The sequence below is a fragment of the Ursus maritimus genome, unplaced genomic scaffold (genome assembly GCF_017311325.1).
Source record: "Ursus maritimus isolate PB19 unplaced genomic scaffold, ASM1731132v1 scaffold_2, whole genome shotgun sequence".
Taxonomy (NCBI): Eukaryota; Metazoa; Chordata; class Mammalia; order Carnivora; family Ursidae; genus Ursus; species Ursus maritimus.
This window is the reverse complement of record NW_024424452.1, coordinates 84,567,379-84,588,778: the sequence shown is the minus strand read 5'-3', so window position 1 is coordinate 84,588,778 and position 21,400 is coordinate 84,567,379. Positions and strand designations below refer to the sequence as shown.

General features: G+C 38.7%; 2 protein-coding genes across 4 annotated transcripts in view; one reads left to right on the top strand and one right to left on the bottom strand.

The window, feature by feature from the left end:
• The window catches only part of SWT1 (SWT1 RNA endoribonuclease homolog), a 112,011-nt gene extending 107,061 nt beyond the window's left edge, over positions 1–4,950 (top strand). The window contains exon 19 of the mRNA XM_040636279.1: positions 4,807–4,950. Within this exon, the coding sequence (XP_040492213.1) occupies positions 4,807–4,816 (10 nt within the window). The 3' untranslated portion in view covers positions 4,817–4,950. The remainder of the gene's footprint in view (positions 1–4,806) is intronic.
• Positions 1,511–20,926, bottom strand: LOC103668739 (influenza virus NS1A binding protein). Of its 3 annotated transcripts, none has more exons than XM_008697045.2 (15): positions 20,790–20,926; positions 14,334–14,561; positions 13,456–13,583; positions 13,064–13,233; positions 12,858–12,933; positions 11,348–11,521; positions 10,917–11,042; positions 9,461–9,568; positions 5,418–5,547; positions 4,957–5,181; positions 4,369–4,490; positions 4,147–4,273; positions 3,934–4,065; positions 3,608–3,781; positions 1,511–2,043 (listed from the first exon to the last, which is right to left on the bottom strand). In XM_008697045.2, the coding sequence occupies exons 3-15, from the start codon at positions 13,564–13,566 to the stop codon at positions 1,790–1,792; spliced, it is 1,929 nt and encodes a 642-aa protein (XP_008695267.1). In that variant the 5' UTR covers positions 13,567–13,583; positions 14,334–14,561; positions 20,790–20,926; the 3' UTR covers positions 1,511–1,789. The 3 variants fall into 3 exon arrangements, with proteins under 3 accessions (XP_008695267.1, XP_040492216.1, XP_008695275.1); XM_040636282.1 differs by having other exon boundaries at positions 11,037–11,042; XM_008697053.2 differs by lacking the exon at positions 20,790–20,926 and adding an exon at positions 20,008–20,023.
• Positions 20,927–21,400: the final 474 nt, after the last annotated feature.

Genomic DNA, 21,400 nt, shown 5'->3' with positions numbered 1-21,400 from the left:
AGCTTCTTATATTCAAAACATACTTAAAAAACATACTTTTAACCACCAAATTACCTGTTTGGCATCAATAATATAATACAGAAAAACTCATCCAGAGTATCCACACCTAGTATCTGCTTAATGCTACTTAGGAATTAGCAGGTTACTTAGGAATTGACAAGTAATTTCAAGAATTTCACTGCTGAATCCCCAACTAAAATTTTATTTCCTTGGGCTAAATAGAACATATACAGATCTATTTAAAAAAATAGTCATCCTATTAGGCAAATTCAAATCTGCCAACCTAGTTTTAGTCCCAAACCAAACCAGCAATAAATATAGTCAGCAACTACACAGCCACTAGGTGCGCTTTCTTGACAGTTCTTTGTGGAATAAACGAGAGACAGAAGGTGTCAAAGTACCAGTGGAACAATTTTCTTCCTAACCCAAGTTAGTCACTGGTAGTCGTCTTGTCCTGGTTGGCTCATTAGATTCCTACGTGTTTGTCTTCTGAGAAAAAAATCTTACCATCAGTTCTTATTTCAGACATGTCAGGTGACTACTTTCCCACAAATACCTAAAGCTCATCATTACTGGGAAAAAAAAAATTGTCCCCAAAACTTTTAGTCATGAATGAGTACACAAACAACATTTGGATAGTAATTCCATGGTGCAAGGATTTCCTGCAAAGTACCTTTAATATGTCTGCATCGGCAGCAAGCATTAGGCTGTGCTAATTTTGGCACCAGAATGTGTAGCCTACACATTCGATAAAGTCACCCCAACCAGTATTTATCCATATGAAGAGAAAAACTGAACAAAAACATAGTTCTGATAAAGGCTGCATTCATAAACCCAATACAGTTTAATTTTTTTTCACAATCGAGGGCGCTATTTAGGATTATTTTGTTAATGATAAATAAAGACAGGAATTATTTAGAAAATAAAGTACTTCACCGTTCTTTACTGTTATATATTAAATGTCTTGCTATATAAAATATACCCTCAAGAAGTCAAAATATTTGAAATCAGTGTTTCAAATAAAAACCACAGCTATGTTACTGTTCAGCAACTCCATTTAAATAAACATTGGTACTGCCTTCTCAAAAAAAAAATGTAGCTGAGGCAAAAGCTTCGAAGTTTGTGTTCTGGGCGTATAAAAGAAACACCTCACTATGCACCCTTTACGACTGCCACTCTGCTTCGGTAATCTGAATCTGCCATATCTTCAACAGGTAAAGCACTGTGCTGAGAATATAAAAAGTTATAAAAAGGCAATCATAAAAGATTAATCTTGGTAGGCATGTCAGCTTTCTTTTAATAAAAACAAAAATAGTCATTGTCATCTAGTTAAATAAGTCTCTTTTGTATAGAGTGTTCCAGTTATTGAAAAAGGGCCCTTAAAAAACCCAACTGCCTAGATCTTAAACCCTACCCCCTCCTGCCCCATAATACATGTTTGAGGGAAGAGTCATTTAATGTGCAAATTGGCAAAAACAAATGTGGAGGAGAGGGGACTTGAAATGACATGCCCGATCAAGTCTTGGTTTATTCTTTTACAATATCAACTTCCAAAAAGTAAAATAACCAAAGTAGTCCTAAAAATACACAAAACAGACCTTCATCTTTGCATTCCTTTCCCAATAAACACAAAAAGTATATACAGCATGTTTAATAATATGCAATATGCAAAAGCTTTGTGTTGCTGTTAGCAACATCTATACCCACCCACCCTCCTTATTCACAAGTGTACCTCTACTAAACACAATTACATCACTAAGCCTGTTAGTTTGAAAGGGTCTTAAATTTGTTAAAACTGGAAAATCTTTGTATAGGGGCTCCACTCATTTGACTCAAGGTTATAGACTTCCACCGTATTCAGAAATTCATTGCCATCAAATCCTCCCACTGCATAAATGGTGTTCCCTACAGTTGCAATCCCAGCGTTGCTCCTTGGTGAAGTCATGTTTCGCATCATCTTCCATTCATTTCTAGTTGGGTCATACATCTCCACACAACTGATGGCATGAGAACCATCAAAGCCGCCACCTACAAACAATTTTCCTAAAAGAGAAAGGAAACAAAGTAAGTCAAGAGAGAATAAGAAAAAAACGACTTCATCTGTTTTTTGCTAAAATCAGTGGTTCTTAGTAGAAATGCCTGCTCATTCTATCAAAGTACTCGTTAAATGCCTCACTTAATGTGGCAAGCGCTCTCTAGAAGCTGTGGATACAAACAGAATAAAATTGATAAAATCCCATTCATACCCGGAACTCAGGCAATTTAAAAGGAGAGGGGTAGCATGTAACTGACGTGTAATTCTCCCACAACAATTCTTTGTGGTAGCTACTATTACTGCCATTTCACAGATGAAATAAGGCACAAAGAAGGTGGACAATTCACCTAAAAATGCAGCTAGTTAGCGGCAAGCCAGAGTAGTTCTGTGCACTGGAAATTTTGTTCCTAGTCCAGTGCCTAAGAACTAAGATTCAAAAGAAGTTCTAGAAAAGCAGATTTCAGGGATGCCTGGGTGGCTTAGTCATTAAGCGTCTGCCTTCGGCTCAGGTCATGATCCCAGCATGCTGGGACTGAGCCCCGCATCGGGCTCCCTGCTCAGTGGGAAGCCTGCTTCTCCCTTTCCCACTCCCCCTGCTTGTGTTCCCTCTCTCGCTGCCTCTTTCTCTGTCAAATAAATAAATAGAATCTTTTAAAAAAAAAAAAAAAGGCAGATTTTAGATAACTGAACATTTTCTTGAGCTTTCCAACTATGTAAAATTATTCTGGTACAAAAGCCTCTTGGAAACAGACCAGGAGTTATCACTTGTTTTCAAATATATATGCAGAGCAGTTAATAAGTTATTTTCAAACAGATAAAATGTTAGCATTAAATACTGTATAACTTAAAAAAAAATTCATTATTTTCTCATCTGACTGTCACTTACCCTGTCTGCATCTATGTATTTATAGAGAACTGACAAGACTTGGGGTGGGCTGCGGGCTATCGGCCCGTAGGCTACTTGCTGGCATGTCTACACATCCACGCTTTCAGCAGTTAAGCCACAAGCTTAACTAAGATTCTACTTTATTCCCAAGACAATGCTAACTAAACTCATTATTATAATTACATAATTAAACATGTAAATCAATAAAATGGATGTGACAAGAAAGCTGTGTCTATATAATACCAATACGTTGCTTTGGAAAGACTCGTTAAAATAGTCCTCAGTATTGCTTCCACTCAAGTATGGAGTAGACAGTTAGAAAAGACTAGATCTAGAGGATTACTTATTTTTGCTTTGCAATCAAATTCTTTGAATTCTTGCTCTAAAGGAACTCCAAGATGATATGTTTTGCATATGGTTTATGGAAGGAAAGGACTTAGAACTTCATTTAGCCACTCATCAAAAGACTAGTGTGTTGATATATTTTTATTATTATTTTTAAACTACTAAGTCTCTATTAGAAAAGACCTCGAAAAGACAAACCATCAATCCCTACTGCATCAGAAAAGATGGCTGCTTCTGAGTTCTAATTACCCAAGTATATAGTCATCACTTACATTCTCTTGGAATTTTAGAAGAAATTCTTGTCACTCCCATTCCTCACTTTTCCAAATCCCAACACTCACCATCAAGAACAGCTACGCCAGCTCCTCGCCTAGCCACGTTCATGGGTGCGATTAAAGTCCAGGTGTTATTTTCAGGATTGTAACGTTCTACTGTGTTCAGGCAATTCCAAGACTCTGCGCCTCCAATTATGTACAAATAACCACCAAGCTCACAGACTGCAGCCTGGTGTCTACCTACAAAATCAAGTCAAACCAAAATTATTACTTTATCTCCCAAAACTTCAAGTCGTATACTACATATACTGTTGATTCAGAAGTTAAAAAAAAAACAAAAACACAACACCCCCCCAAAACAAAAAACAGAACACACAAAAAAATCAACTCACGAATGTTAAGAGGAGCACAGCTTGTCCACGACTTTGTCACAGGATCAAATACATCACAGTTTTTCAGTCCTTTTTGACCATATGGATCAGAGCCACCAACGATGTATAATTTCCCATTCAGAGCGCACACTCCTATGTGAGCATAAAATAAGGTTATATACTGATAATTATCATATTTAAATACTGATTATCCCAGTAGAAAAGTAATTTTACCTGCATTACAACGGTTAGTTCTCAATTCTGGAACAGGAGTCCAGTCATCTATGCTTGGATCATACATCTCTCCACAACTCAGGTCATCTGAGTGGCCATTGGATCCACCTACCACATAGAGTTGGCCCTGTATCAAAAGTGAGAGATGAGAATTTCTGCCATTCTGAAGTTTGAGAAACAGCTAAATATGGATTGCTTCCTCCTGCAACACCGTGCACTCACCATGAGTACAGCCATTTGAAATCGAGCCCTTGGTGTTCTCATGGGAGCAAGAAAGGACCAGTGATCTGTATGTGGATCATAGCATTCAACTGTTCGCAGACACTCCTCTCGGTTATATCCACCTGGTAAAAGAACCATCAAGGTTTATGTTTAAGATGTTAAATTGGACGAGGGTTTCTGGTCCAGAATGATTTAAGCAATCTGTACGAGAAAAGGAACTTTTATTCATAGACTTAATATGGCCCCATTAGTTGGTGTTTTAACTAACAGCTTATAATAGCCGAACAACATTATCAGTATGAGCAAATTGCTTAGTTTTGGCTTGAAAATAAGGACAGAATAATTCAGCTACGTTATAATTTAAGAATTAGAAATAGACATTTACTTAAAGGTTAGGCAACATAACAGTATTTACTTTTTATTTCTTGGTCTTTTTAGGATGTGGTAAAGTAGAATGCCAAGGAAGAAGACACATTAATCCCTTGTCTTCCAAAGTTCACACGTCACAAGCAAGCACAAATGTCCATTTAAGAGGCTCAGCCAGTTGAAAAGTTTCCAGTAAGAAAACACTCATCCTTCTGTTCTTACCTGCTGCTATGAGCTTGCCATTCATCTCTGCTGTCCCCAGACCAGATCGTGCATACTGCATGGGAGACATGGGCTTTTCTATTAGCTCATCTGGTTGCATCTCAAAGCTTAAACTTTTCATTAGTTTTGGAGTACTCGTTGGTGAGCTCTGTGGGCTGTTTCGCCCGTGAAGGAAAATTACACAGAATATACCATCCAGCACAGCCAGGCACAAGTAAGTGTTATCTGTAAGCACAAAAGTTCTATGTTTAAGATGCAATTATTATTACTTTTGGTTGCTGTGTGATCCTGAACTGGACTCCAGATTCCAGAGTGGAATGATCTGCTATTGTTTTCCAAATTTAGTTGCTTCTTTTTTCTCCACAAATAGTCACTTTCAAAGTTGTTAAATGGTTCCGCTCAATACTCCTTCTTTAAAAATAAATAACTCAAAGACAATCTGACAAGTGTAATACACTTACTTGAAGTCTTTTCCGAGGCAACGATTTTCCACTCGTGCTTAGGGCTTTGTACTGTAGCATTTGGAGAAGAGAGACATCCAGTGGAACTGCTACTTATCGGCTTATGGCCATTCTCACGTGGTGGCTTTTTCTGCAAAATCAAAAGGTAGCTACAGAAACCTAGCCAAAGACCGTACCTGGTGTACCTTTGTTCCTGAGCTATTCCATAATACTGAAAAAACAGTATCTTTCAGCTACGTCTGGCGTTTATAGCATACCTATATTTGACAAACCAACACCTTCCAATGGACACAAATTACTGGCACACTTCCATCTCCACTTGCAATGAAACAACTATACCTACACAAGTAGCCTGGTCAGGAAAAGCTCAATTTAAGCCATTAAAAAAAACAAGTTGTAGATCAAGTATCAGATACCTCAAGGGGAGGGGGGAGAACCACCCCTCCAATAATCTACATAAGCTCACATAATCTTTATACTAAGTGTACAATCATCTTCCAAAAGAGGTTATTAATTTAAAGGGGATGAATTATCCGAAATAATACATTTAACCCCGTCTCTAAGATAAACTGTCAAATGTAATTAAATCATATGTATTCTGATATCCTTCATACAATGCCAGCAAAAAGTGAGCAGACATTTATCCAATCCAGTCCCTCTGAGAAGTATTTTTCAGGATAAAAGTGGCAGTTACAAGAAACACTGAAAGGTATATTTCTTCAGGACCACCTTACACATATTATAGAGTGTTTTTCTAGACAAATTAAACTACAACAAAACACAAAAATAAAAAATAGTAACCAGAAATAGAACAATACTACTAAAAGAACCAAACATTCACAAAAGTAGAATATACAGGAACACTAAAAGAGGGAAAAATGGGCAAAGCTACAAATTTTCAAATGATTGTAAGAGAATTACACTGTGTTCTTATGTATGAGTTCCCTTTGATGGTTTTCTTCCAATTATTTTAGTCCTTGACACCTTTAAAGGATATGATCATATGGAGTTAGAGGAATCAAAGACACCCTAAAAGGAACTACCAAACAAACAGCTACCACCTCAGTACCTGACCAAGTCTGCTTATCCACTTATTTCGGTCCCCAGGGCCAGAGCCACATGGGTAGGGTAGGTAAGATTTACAGTAGAAATTTGTTTCTTGTGGAAGCGAAAAAGCCATGTAACAACTCCTGGAGGAAAAGATTTTGGTAGCTACTTGAAGCTGTGAAAAGTCTGGTCTGGGCCACTCAACAAGCGTGATTACAGCATACATAGGCTATTTTGAGAAGAGGCAGAGAATGTACCATGTTAATGGTTACCATTAAATTCTACTTAGACATTTATTATATACCTAGGTATTATTAGGCACTTTATTCACATCATCTCTTTTGATCCAGTAAGGACAGTACTGCCAATCCATTTGATAGATAACAACACTCACAGAAAATATGCACTGCCAAATGCAATACAACTAAAAGATTAGAAATTCTGAGTATATGGCCACTTTCTTTATATTACTATGGACTTGTGTCCTCTGCTACTAGACATTACAAGGTACATAAAACCCCATCCCAACCTGTGGGAAGAAGGGATCCAAAGTATCACAAGCTGATGATGCTTACATTAAGAGCTTTTATCACAGTAAGAAAACTGCTCTAACATATGGACTATAATTGAGAAAAAAATCAACGTGAAGAGAAAAGCATAGTAACGATGAAGACTACTTGGGTTTTTTTTTTTTTTTAACAAGTCATATAGAAGTGCTGGTTAACTCCTTTATATTCCTTCCTGAACATTTTCAAACACCATCTTTTCCTCTCCTTTATCTTCAAACTTTCCTGTATCAGCTCCCACCCAGCCACCCACTGGCCCCCCTTTCTTTGCCTCTGACTCCCCAGGGGGTAATCAACGGTGGCTGTTTCTTTTTGAACCACTATTACTTCTCAAGCTAAGGGATTCTTGACCTTCATACTCTTTGGAACTTTTACCCACTAAAGGTTACCAAGTGGCCTCCCAAAACTAATGCAGAAGAGATGTTATCTATAACCTTCTTTTACATGACCTCCCAAAGAGTGATTTGACACAATTAACAATTTATTATCGTCCTTCAAACTTTCTCCATCTATGTTAGCTAGCTTTTAAACATATTTTGATTCTAATTCCTTCCTTCCTTTCTAATGGCTTCTTCTCAAACTCTTTTCCTATTCCTCAAGCCTAATGTGTCCCCTCGTCCTATTTTACTTCATGATCTTTATCCAGGGAACCACCTTCTAATAAGTCACATTTGTCAGAATCCCATTTTCTCAAATTCTTCCTTTTCCTTAATTTTCTTATTCTAAATGTTCACTAGGGACTCACTCAACCTTTGAAACTAAAAATGCCTAGAGTCCACTCTTCCTACTTCATGTCCCTGGATCAAGCCATCATGTTTTTGAAAGACTGCTTGTCATAGTCTATAAATTGGTCTCACAAGCTTTAATCTATCCTCTGTACTTGGGTCATAAAAATAGAAGGGTTTAATGCAGTCATTTATTAGAGTAAGAAAAACAAAAGGAAACAAACCATAGATCAGTTGGAGTCCCATTACCTAGAGACTGCCCATCTGATAGTTAACCATGTGTCTAAAATATGACTAATGTATAGATTTTTGCAGTTTAGTAATACAGTAATTTAACCAATCCCCCTACTGTCGGACTACTGTTACGAAAGTTGTGAAATATAGCTCTTCATATCACTCTCCTCCCTGGTCTAAAAATCTTTGAAAGTTCTCCACTACCTGAAGGATCAAGTGTAAGCCCCCATCAGGTGGCATTTACCTATTTTCCCAACCTTGTGACCTGCCATTCTAAGCCTATCATCCTTGCACAGGTGTTTTTGCTATGTGACACATCCCTTTATCTGCTATGCAAACTCCTCAATCCTAGGACTGCTCAAATGTTGCCTCCTCTGTCAAATTTTCCTAATTTCTCTCCTGCTCCACCATGCCCTCCCCTTTATGCCTTTTGTAGATGCCTCTTCTAAGACTGTACCTTTTCAATCCACTGCTGTAAGGTCCTGCAACCAGAAACTGTCCCTCACACACCTAACATCATGGCCTGCCACTTATCAGGCACTCAAACTTTGCTTTTTGAAAGAGTAATTTTTAAAAAAATGTTAACATCTTAGAGTTATGAGGAAAATATCCTAAGTGTTCAAAATGCACAACTACGAACAAAGTTCTCAACTAACTCAAACCCTGACACTTTTTGTGAAAATAAAGATATCTGGCCACTACTGCCACGGAATACCGGAGATATTCACCAGTCAGGTTTGTTTTATCATATACTTTCTATTAAAGAAAACCATCCCTTAAAACTGAGTTAACTCAGCCTACTCTATAGTTTATCCCTCACAAATAGAATGTTAAGCTGAAGGCCAAACAAAAAGAATGCATCCTATATCACCATTTATGTACACTTCAAACACAGGCAAACTATTGTTTCAGAAGTTAGAATAATGGTTTCCTCTGGGGGGGGGGTTGTGTAGGGAAGTGACTGGGAAGGGGGAAAGGCTTCCAGGATGGTAGAACTCTCTTCTTGACCCAAGTAGTGTTTAAATTAGTGGGTTTACTATTTGGTACTTATGATTTGTGTACTTTTCTCTAAACTATTTATCCCTAGACTAAAAAAGTTTATACCTGAGATTTAAAAAAAAAAAAGGGGGGGGGGTCTAACAATACAATTTCCTGTTGCAAGCTATTTTTTTGTAATCTAATCCAAAAAATCAATTTCTACTTTGCTTCATCTTATTGGCCTTTCTTCTTACTACCTATAAATCCTATTTCATTGAGGAAAAAAAAATCTAAATGTGTTGAATTAATTTATTTTTATGTGGCAAAAACAGTAACTATAAGAAAGACTGGCTTGTTTTGTCCCGAAAATGTTTCTGTTCAGTTATACCAATGAAATTCTTCCACTTTCCTTTATTAAAGGAAAATTTCAGTATGCTATAAAATGCTCTAATCACATTTTAACCTGAGGTTACCTCAGATGTGCAATGTGTACCTGCACAAACTGAATGTGGTCATCATCACTGCCAAACACCTCAGCCTGTCCATCTAGTAGGTTCCCATCAAGCAGCTTGTGATCAGCTGAGTAGTACAAGGTTTGAACCTGCAAAACAGCAACAGAACACCCATGTGGCTACCGTCTCCATGGCTACTCCACTAGTATGCAGATCACACAGACGCCTCAAGGTAACCTCCAGTGTGCTTCTTGAACTTCTTGACATCTTGCTCTGGCAGGATCCCGAAGTAAAGAAAATACAGGTCATGGTTGTAAAAATTTAAAAAACAAAAATCAAATACAGAATCTTCTAATACTGGCCGAAGAGTCCTTGGCTTGATTGGCTTGAAAGAAATCTTCATTTTCTCATAGCTTCTATTATATAGCATTAAGAAAAAAAGCACTAGTACAGTATATATAGGCTCTTATAGAATATACATATTTACAATAAAATATGGAATATGGTTTACACCTCTGAAGTGGTCTGATTTGCATTAACATTTCTGTCCTGTAGGCAATGTCAAGAAAAACACATAAAAAGCAAATGCAAAACGCAAAACAAGCTACAGAGACACCTCCCTTAGCAGACGCAAACACCTGGTTAATGCACCTGATTTTCAAATGGGAAACTATATAAATCTTACGAGATGGCCTGTTAGCCTTCTTAGAACATAATGATAACTGTAGGGTTTAAGGCCTAACAGATTTGATAAAGCCTTCAGTGAGTCCGAAAGGCTTAAATGGAATGACGGAGGCAAGGTCACTCTATGGCTCCATCCGCATATGTTTAATTCCCACCATCTCTCCATCCAATTTTCTTGTGTATTTTTAAAAAGTAGCCCAAGTAAAGTGAGTGACTGTATGTATGAACAACACCATTGAATAACACAAAGCTTTAAAGACAGAATCCTGTAAAGGAGTAAACACCATTAAATCATCATCGTTCTCTGCCCACAGCGGATTTTTCTTAGGAGAACTGGGGCAGGACTGCTGCTTCTTTACGTGTCAATACACTTGAGGTTTCTTCTTGTTTCTTCAGTCTTGGGTATCCTAGTTTTGTTAATAAACCTATGGGGAGATAAATCAATGGGGAGGAACAACCATTAGAAGCTTTTACCTACTTTCAAATTTAAAGCAAAAACCTGTGAAGAAAAATTAAGAATCTACGGAAAATTTCAGTACCACCTCCCATTTCTAAAGCAAATTACATGCTACTTTAAAGGAAGTTAACAGCACATAATAAGCAAAGAAATAAAAAAAAGAAAAGCAGAAGACCAAACTGAACGGTTCATTCAGCTCACCTGGACACCCCCCCTGTTTCTCAGCTTAGGGGTACCTATAGCAAAATTTAAATTCTTTAGGGTCATGGTTATAAAATAAAAGTGAAAGGGAATCCTTCACGTTATAGCAAAATAATTTTTAAGAATTGTTGAATCCCATTTACTTTAAAACTAACCTCTTCCATCAGCTCTTCCAGACTGTCTCCATTCTCCCAGATGCTACGCTGCACCCAGTTGATTACCTTTGTATACAATTTGCCATTGCTGGGCAAGCAAACATTATCTTCAAGCATTACCTCCAACTAGATTTAGGAAAAAACAGTGACACACAGATCAGTGTTGAGCCTCTAATTCTCAGCTTAATGCTCAATTTCATAATAAAACAGTCACAGATGCCCAATCACATTCCATATATTTACTCTAATTTATAAAAAAATCGGTAGTCAAAAAAATACACATATGGGTAGCCAGTTACACTGCTAAAAATAACAGTACTGTTTCAATGTACTGTCTTTTCCCCAACCATTACTTACATGCTTGAAACATGGACAAAAATTCTGTGCCTGGAACTAAGTAGTATATCTCTTTATAGATTTTTACTCCTTACCTTTAGCCGTGGAAGTTTAAGAAACTCTTCCTCTTCTGAAATTTGTAACAAATGCTCCTGAATATAAGCATCAACCTTATTCAACAAACGGGAGTCTCCCATACAACTTGCAAAATTTCGGTAAGAGATGCAGCTGGTAACATCCATTCTAGATAGTAAATAATCACCACAAACCTTGGAAAAGAAACAAGTACCAACACTTACATATATTTTATTTAACGAATATTTAATCCTCAGTGTGTAAGCGTTATGTGAAGATATAAAGATGAACCAAAAATCACTGCCCTAATCAAACAACTTTAACACTGGGAAGAACATATGTATACAAACAATAAACATCAAAGAATGCCGTACAAATGTATAAGTTGTTTAAGGAAAGATGCAACAAACTGAAATGCTGTGATAATGCATATGAAATGTTCAAATAAGCATTTCCAACTAGAATAATTAGATAAGACTTCATCATGAAGGCAGTAGCTGAACTGGGATCTACACGAGAGATGGTGCTGAATGCAGAATAGAGGGAGTAGTGAAGAGAGAGATTGTGGACGATTTAGGTTAGCTAGAGCAAAAGGTAAGACAAGGAGGAAATAATTTGGGAAAAATAGCAACTACATGAGGGAAAAACTGCAGTGCTAACTTGAGGAGTATGTGCTATAAATCATAGAAGAAATTTTAAGCAGAGAAGTGACATTACAGGAGGGGCCAGGAAACTTCCTCTTAAGGTTAAATAGTACTTCAGGTTTTTGAACCATACTGTCTTTGTCACAACTATTCAGCTCTGTCACTACAGGTGGAAAGCAGCCAGAGACCATATGTAAATGATAGCTATGTTCCAATAAAGCTTTATAACAGGCAGCTGGCTTACAGTTTACTGACTCCCAAATTAGAAAATTAAATGCTTTTTTTTTTTGTTTTAAAGATTTTATTTATTAGAGCAAGTGTGGGAGCACACAGCAGTGGGGAGAGGCAGAGGGAGAGGGAGAAGCAGGGAGCCTGATGCGGGACTTGATCCCAGGACTCTGGGATCATGACCTGAGCTGAAGGCAGACAGTTAACTGACTGAGCCACCGAGGCGCCCCCGAATGCCTTTTGTCTATGAATTATTAAGCAGTTCTCAATGGCATTAAATTCTAGGAGTCCTTTTAAAGAAAAACTCGAGAGTGCAGAACAACAAATGAACTGAGAATATAAGTTACATGATTAACTCTTGAGAAAAACAAGAGTATTTTACATCCTGCTATCAGTGACTGATACAGCTACCCGGCCGAGAAAACTACTGAAAAGCAAGGGTTTAGCTCAAATTATCTGAGAGAAATATGACCTTGCTAAATAACTATAGCTAAATGGTTAATAAATGGTTAAAATAATATTCAGTTCTCTAGGAGAAAAGGGGGACATTTTCACGTCTTAAAACTAAAAATTGGTTTACGACAAATTACTCATTCTAACCATGTAAAAGCACACTTGCTAGTAAGTCTTCCTTAGATGTTAACTTCTGGTACTCTACCTGCTTTACTCGGTCCATCTTCAGCTTTTTTGCTGCAGAGTAAACATCTTTTACCAATTCTTTATCAGCTTTCAACCTTTAAAAAAAAGAAGTTATCGCTTAGGATACTAAGACCTTAAAACACAGATACTTAATTGAAATAAATTTAGAGAGACTTGGAATTTCCTGATCACATCCCCTAATTATACAATTTATACAGTACTTACTGAGCAGTGTAGGCATAATTCAGTAAGACTTCAACAGCTTCTGGATTGAGATCATCAAATTTAACATGAGAAATTCCATGAGGATCACTATCACTATTAAAGATTTCAAATAAATAGGGACTGCAGCAAGCCAGGACTGCTCTGTGTGCTAACATCTCATGGCCACAGACCTGAAATTATGAGGAATTAAAATTAGAAGTACTGTGGACTATGTATTTCTCTAGCTAATTACCATATCAGATTCTTTAGCTAATATTTATGAGTAAATCGTTGTTTTTTAAAGTTATTTCATGAAATGCCTACCATGAAAAAGAAAATAAGCAAATTCAAGAACTTATTGCTTTTAGTAATAAAATAGCAATTTTGTAGGTTTCCAGTTAAGTTTTAAATACCTGAAGTCGAACATCACAGAACTGGCCACTTTTCCTCAGGGCATTTAATTTGGCAACAGAAGACTCAATAAAATTTTCGTCTTCAAACATTAAATATCCATTGGGAATCATTTTCCTTATAAATTTGGCTAAAGGGCAGAAAGAAAGCAGAGTTATTTTACTCCCAAATGAGGATTTTTATAATTATACCTTAAAGAGTAATATGGTATCTTTATTTTCAAATTCCATCCTATCAACACAAAAATGTTATTACACAAAAACACTGTGGAAACCCTGGCACTCAAGTCTTTGTACCCCTATACTTTGGTCTTAAGTCTTTTTGAGGATTCATACAGTGGTGAGTATTTCAATGCTTTGGTCTAGGTTTCCATGTACATTCATTGCAAAGGGAAAGAAACGTTAACCCAGCCGTGCCCGAACCCATACAACGAGCAATCTAAGAAGCCTGTACAACGGTCATCACTTACAGGTTTCTGTCTTTTGGGCTGCTGTGATTGCTTTACTCTCAAATGAAAGACCGATAAGACAAATGTAAATTTTGTTCCCTTTGCAAGGTTCAGATATTAGAAATCACTTACCTCCTAAGAATACATGCTAGAAATTTAATGTTCTTAAAAAAAAAAAGTCCATTTTACCTTTACTTGTGAACAACTAATGGCTATATAAAATCCATCATTAAAAAGCAGTAATAGATTTCAGTTTGAGCTGATTTAAATTCAAAATAGCTTACAGAAAGAGAAAATAGAAAAATGCTTTTTTCTACAAATGATGACTAACTTCCGCTTTAAGAAAATTATAAATGCTGTTAGCATACTGGGCACAGTCTTGAGAAAAACAATGTGTCTTAATGTTGCACTGGGCACTGAATATTCACTTACCTACTAAACTGGTGAGAAATGGATTTCTGGGATGTCTTAGATAATTCAAGGACAAAGGAGTGTTCAAACTCAGCACTTCCTCAATGTATGAAGACAGGTGGCTGAAGTGAAGGCAGAGGTGTCTTAAGCTCTAATGGTGATTCCAAAACTATCAGGCTTGAAATGATGTAATCAAGTCCTTAAAAGCTATAGACACGAATTTCTTCTGTGATAATCATGCATCATAATCTGTAATAATGACAAATTTTAGATACTCAGAATGATCAGACTGTCATTGATCTAAGCAGATTAGATCAAACAAAGTCCTTATCTTGAAGAAATGATGTAAATGACACAAATACAGAAAATAACACAAATGCAGTTATACATAAACGTTTTTCATTTAGCCTGCAACTATTCAGGTGATTAAAACAAACACCTTCCCCTGAAGACAGGAGCTAATAACAAGTATCATTTAAGTGAGATATACAAGCACAAGATTAGAGAACAAATATATATATTGGTTAACTCTAATATACTTTATACTATTAGAATACAACTAACATACAAACATATGATCTGTCCATTTTCACCAGCCAGCAAACAACCTTTGGGGATCATTCCCAGACATGTATACAATGTTACAGTCAAACCAGATACAGTGTTCCCCAAGATGTACTCTGCTCTTCCCAGCCTCTGTACCTTTGTTCAAGTTGTTCTCTTTTCTTGGAACACCTTTAATGCAACCTCTGCCAGATGAAATCTTACCTCCACAGAGCCCCTGCCAAATCCCCCCAGCTGAGAGAAGTTTCTCCCTATCTTCTACATACTAAACACTCTGTGAAAGGCATTGTGTAATCTTCCAGCTGGTTTGTTCTGAGTTGGCCTTCTGTGGACCTCCATATCTTCCTTGATTCAAGGCCCTGGAAGACAGAGCCTCTGTCTTGTTCATGATCTTCCCACCACCAAAACAACAAGCTTAGAAACTAAATATAAAGATGAGTACTTGTTGACGTGAACTAAATAAACAAAAGGGAAAATACTGATGGCTGTTCTTTGTATGGTCCTTTTACTTATATACAGTAATAAACTACCAAGAAATAATTCTAATTCAAACCACATCTTCACAGTAATCATATTCAGTCTTACCTCCATTTCCCCCTTCATTTTCACATGTCGTCAACTACAAGTGTCAAATTCAGACGGTACTTATTTTTTAATCACCTGAACTGCTATGACACTATGTCATTATAATTCAGGAAATGAGAACTGAATAAATTATTTGCAAGATGTACATACTTTTAAAAATGGACATCTTAAAATTACCTGGATTCTCCTTATACATCAATCAAACCCAAATTCTAACAATTATGTTCAGGTGAATGAATAATCACTTAACCCAGAACCCGCTGAAGGCTGGTCCAGCTCCAATGGAACAACCTGTTAAGTTCAACACATGCACAATCTGTAATGGAGCTGGATCCCACACGCTAACTGGTTTCTCTAGAACTTAAGTTCTATTTCAAGGACATCCTGAGTAATTCTGACTCAGGTTGGGACTGTGGTCAATGCTTACCTCTGCAACAAAAGTGTTATCATACTCTTACGTAATACTGATTTCCTCTGCTCTACAGCTCCATCTAGATTAGATAGTTCAGCTTTTAAGAACTCAGTTGTAACAAATGATTTCCAAGTACCACACAATTCTATGTACACAGAGAGAACACACCATCCTAAGGGAACCTTCAGATATTTTCATTCAAGACCCAGCTCAAAAATTCAGAAAATCTTTGTATATACGATACACACACACACACACACACACACACACACACACACACTTGGGTGGCCAATCCACAGACATGGTTGATAACTCTTCACTTCAGTTTCATAAGCTGCTCTTAAAAGAAGGATGAAAGGGGGGGAATCCCTCCATGCAAATTATGTTGATATAACTAAAATGTGCTTTTTGAGAAACCATAAATTTATGATACGGAGATTCGTAAACATTTTAAATGGTGACCAGTTTTATTCATTATTCAGTGTTTCTGTGTAAACTAGTCTTGATCTAACCAAGAATAAAATGACATCTGTTTATATTTGATAAATTGGAAGTTCTACCTTAAATTTTTTTGGGGGGGGAGAGATGGTTAAAATCACTTCAGTCCATTGGAAGAAAAACTGGAGAATTTCTGGAGCAACTTTAGGTATACACATTTGTACAATATTATTAGTTTTGAAATAAAATGAGTTCTTCTACACTGAGAACTTGAAGACTTTCTAGTACATTAAGGTCTTAATATGCACCTCATCTCTTTAATGATCAGTACAACCCTAATTGATTTTAAGAGATAGTCCAAGTCCACGTGACATTTAAGTTAATGCAACAAACTTACTTTACTCATTACTGTCCTCATATGCTGTAGGTCCCTACTCTCCTCCCCACCACCCACCAAGCTGGAAGAGATCATATCAACTCCTGCCTGCAAAACCATGTCTTTGAAAGTTCACAGTCACTTTCACTCAAGTAAGCATTGGGCAAATTGAGTTTCAAGTGATTCTAGAAATTTGTAGATTTTAGTTTCGTCTGTGAAACTCAAACTCAGTAACTAGTGGAATAAAAATGTGGGTAGAATTTTTTTTTTCTTTCAAAAGCCCAACCAAAGCCCCAACACCCCAGAGTTAAATAAAAGTATAAAGCTTAAAATTTTCTTTGGTATTTGAAGAATATGAAAACACTAATCCAAAGGGATACATACACGCCTATGTTTATTGCAGCTTTACAAGAGTCAAACTATGGAAGCAGCCCAAGTATCCATCCACTGATGAACGGATAAAGAAGATGCAATACACACACACACACACACACACACACACACACAACGGGATATTACTCAGCCATAAAAAAGAATGAAATCTTGCCATTTGCAACAACATGGATGGATCTAGAGAGTATAATGCTAAGCAGAATATACCAGAGAAAGACAAATACCACAGGATTTCACTCATATGTGAAATTTAAGAAACAAATGAACAAAAGAAAAAAGAGACAAACCAAAAAAACAGACTCTTAACGATAGAGAACAAAAAGATGGTTACTAAAGGGGAGGTGGGTAGAGAAATGACTGAATTAGGTGAAGGGGATTAAGAGTATACTTGTCTTAATGAGCATTAATACATGGAACTGTCAAATCACGATATTGTACACCTGAAACTAATATAACACTGTGTTAACTACACTGGAATTAGAATCTAAAAATAAAATTTTTTTGGTATTTAAAATACACATTCAACTAATCCACTTTAAAAAATAAAACTGGGGTCAAATACAATATATTCTGGTAAATACACTTCAGTTCCTTAGTATGACTAGTAAAAGAAAATGGAGACAGAAGACTCATAAATGAGTAATTAAACTGCTTTAGTAACACCCAGAAGTTCACATGTTATGTTACCACAGCCCCCCAAAGGATTAGCTTAACTGAAATACAATTCAACAGGTCTTATCCAAGAGTTGTAAAACAGGTAGGCACAATTATGGCCTCCCCTCCAAATTCTTCTCAGGCCTTCAATAAGTGCAAGATAAAATGTTATCATCAAACTTTCAAAAGCATCCTTAAAACCTCAAGGCAAATTACAAATATTATTTAAGTTTCAAGGCAATCTTTTGAGGGCAGCCAACTGACAAAATAGCAATGAACTCTTTTTAAAGGACATATTTTATAATTATGCAAAGTAAATCAATCTTTGTAAAACGAGAAGTTATACATTCCCAATGTCACTTTCAAACTACCATCTCAAAACTCACCGAACCCATTCACTTCCTCCATCCTCATTGTTCTGAAATTCTTGTATCCCCATTTATGGCACCAAACATATGGCAGGCACAATTTGGAATGGGATGCTCATAATACCAATGGAGTTAACTCCATTCCCCAGCCCTGAATACTTCACAGACCAACCAAAAAGACTGATAAATCAAGCAGTGAAAATAGTTCAAACAAAAGAGGAAAGGGGTATGACAGCATACATATTCCAGAAACTGCAGCTATTTCTGTTTCAATGGATTATAGTCTGCAGGGTGTATATGGTAAATAGTGGGAGAGGAAGTAAGAAAGATCAATGCTAAGATTTAAACAATGCTGGAGAGCAGAAAAGATTAGAGCAAGAACACTTTAGCACAATTGTGGGGGATGGTCTGGAGGAACAGATAAAATATGGAAGCAGGGACATTAAAATATTATATACCCTTGCTCATCTTGTTATTTTAGCTTGGATATGTGTGTGTGGCATCACTGTCAAAATCAGTATCAAAATTAGAATTCCAAAAAGCTTAACAGTTATTTTTTGTTCGCTGCATGCTCAAAGTTAGGAAAGAAGGAAAAGAGGAATTTGCTTTGGGACATTATAATGCTGAGGTACCTACCGGCTATCCAGATTATTGCAAGTGTTAGAATACTGATCTGATAGTTGGGAAAATACTGATAGGTTTAGAAATCACTTAAAAGGTGGTAATTCAAGTTTACAAGTGAAGATAAGCATGTATTTTCTGTGCTTCTAACAAAAAACTAGAGATCACTCCCTTGTTCATAGTTCCTCCATTTACACGCTCTAGCATAAGGTGGGAGGATCTCCAACCTTTTAGAATTCCTTCATGGAGATTTTTGACTATAAAATCATATTGTTGAAAAAGTCAATGAAATGATTTTCAGGAGTACTTTATCTTAGTATCTGTGATTAAGACATTTCCCTAATAAGAAAACACTTTACATTAAAAAACCACATTTGCAAAACTACATTCAATTGCCATCTAAAATATACCTCAACCAAGAAAAAACCACCACTCTAAAGTAAGTAGCCCAAAAGATAACAATTAAAAACTAAAACCAAAACCTGGGATCCTGTTTTTTTTGGGGGGGAGGGTTAGAAAAATGGTACAAATTAAGATAAATCAAGATATAATATCTATTAATTAACTATAGAGATTTTATGTATTAGAAAAATTCAGAGGAAAACCATTCTAGGTCTCTTTTAAATCAGTGGTTCTAGTCCCATTTTACCACCAACTACCAAATTATACACATTTGATAAGTAGCCTGCCAGCTAGCATTAAATACTATTGTTAATCCAATTCTAAATAGCGTCTGCCTCATCTCCAGATACACAACTGCTTTCCTTAGCATCTTTAGACGGAAGTTTCAGCACGATTATGTCTGAAACTATTCATCAGTATTTCGTTATCCTTAAATCAACGGACAGTGCTAGAATTACTAAAAGAAAATACGGATTCTGGTAGTGTAGTCCGTGCTTTACTTGTTCAACTGTTAAGAGTAGTACTAGGCTTCCAAAGTTTTTACTTACTACTAGACGGAAGATCACCACATAAACTCCTCAAAGAACAGTTTGATACCAGGGTATGCTTATCCTCCATCACTGGCAACAGACATCAGGAAACAAAACTGCGCCCTTCAGGATTATTTCTACTTGCTGTAGGTTTTGAAACGTCAGCTGTTTCAAACAATAGATCTGTCTACTATGTATTGAGAAACAGTAAATCTATTTCTAAAATATTTGTGGTCCAAATCTTCTTACATTCAACTCTCAATTTGGTATTGTCTGATACTTTCCTACCATCAAGAACTTAGAACCAAACACCCTTTTACAAGATGAGTATAAAAATGGAAAAAGAGCAAACCTCTCCGCCGATTTCTTTTGTAAAAAGGAAAGCTGGCGATCGCCCCAGTGACTGAAGAGCCCAGTAGCCCCAGGCCTTCCTCCCCGCGCGGCCGGGAGGGCGCCCACTCCCAAGGCTGGAAGGCAAGGCGCCTGGCGCCCGCACACCCCCGGCTGGGATTGGCCGGCCACGCAGTCATTCAGCGCCGACACGTCAGGGCAGCCGCTCCCTCCCTTCTCCCGCCCCCTTCTCCCCGCGCTTGGCAAGAAAAGCGGGCAACGTGGAGCGGGAACAAAGGACCCCGCGGCCCACGGCGAGCCGGGACGCGGTACCACCCCACTCCAGGCCCGAGACACCGATGCAGCTCCCCGCCCACACGTGCCGGGTCCCTGGAGGTCCCAAGGAGGAGAGTCCAGACCTCGATTAGACCCAGACACTAGGAGTCGGTTCCTGACAGCGGGAAAGGAGATTCCCGCGTCCTCCTTCCGGTAGTCATCCCTGCCCCGCGGCGCCCTGACCCAGGCCCCCAAGGATCCCACGGGCAAAAACTCCCGCCCTACTTCCTCTGCCCCAGCTCTCTCTAAAGAGGCCGGCACTCGCCTCGGCCGCCAACGCGACCCGGCAACCATGGCAGCGCCAGGAGCGCGGGGCCCGCGCGGCGCCGGCTCCTCGCCCCCAGAAAGCCGCGGTAGCTGCTTGCAGCGTCCTCCCCCGGGACCAGGACGCTGCTCCGCGCCATCCCTCTGCTCGGACTCCGGTCGCGCCCTCTCCCTCCTCCACCGTCTAGGACCTGCGCGTATTACCTGGTTCATCTCTGAAGAGATGGAAAAACTCATGTCTGGAGCTTCGATGGGGAGCAGGAGGAAGCGGGCGGGAATCGGCCCAACGGAAAGCGCCTCGAGGCCGCGGAGGGGGGGAGCGGTCGAGCGGGAAGACGAGCGGTCAGTCCGCTAAGGCTGCGAGAAGGGGGCCGCGCCACCGAGGGTTCGCAGGGACTCGCTCGCTCGCTGGCACTGCCGCGCCGAAGCAGCAGGCGGAGAAACTGCGCCGAGCAGCTCCGAGCGACCGACCTCCACGCGCGTCCCGGAGACACTGCCGCCGCCGCCGCCCGCTCGCGCCGCACCCCCTCGCACGTCACCACGTGCGCCGCCGCCGCCGCCGCCTCGGCCGCCAATGCCTCCCGGCAGCTTCCGGCCCGAATCCGTCGGCGAATCACAAACGAGCACGAGAAAGCTCCCGTTCGCGGCCCCGCCCGCCGCTCGCCCAGCCTCTCCTTCGCCCTCTTGGGTTCCTTCCTGCTCGGCTCAACTAGGTCAAGGCAAGGTGATCCCAGGGAGAGAGGCCGTGTTTGGGGCGCGCCTCCTCTTATTTATCGCGTTGTCGTCTCCTTCCCTAGTCTCGCACCCTCGCGTCG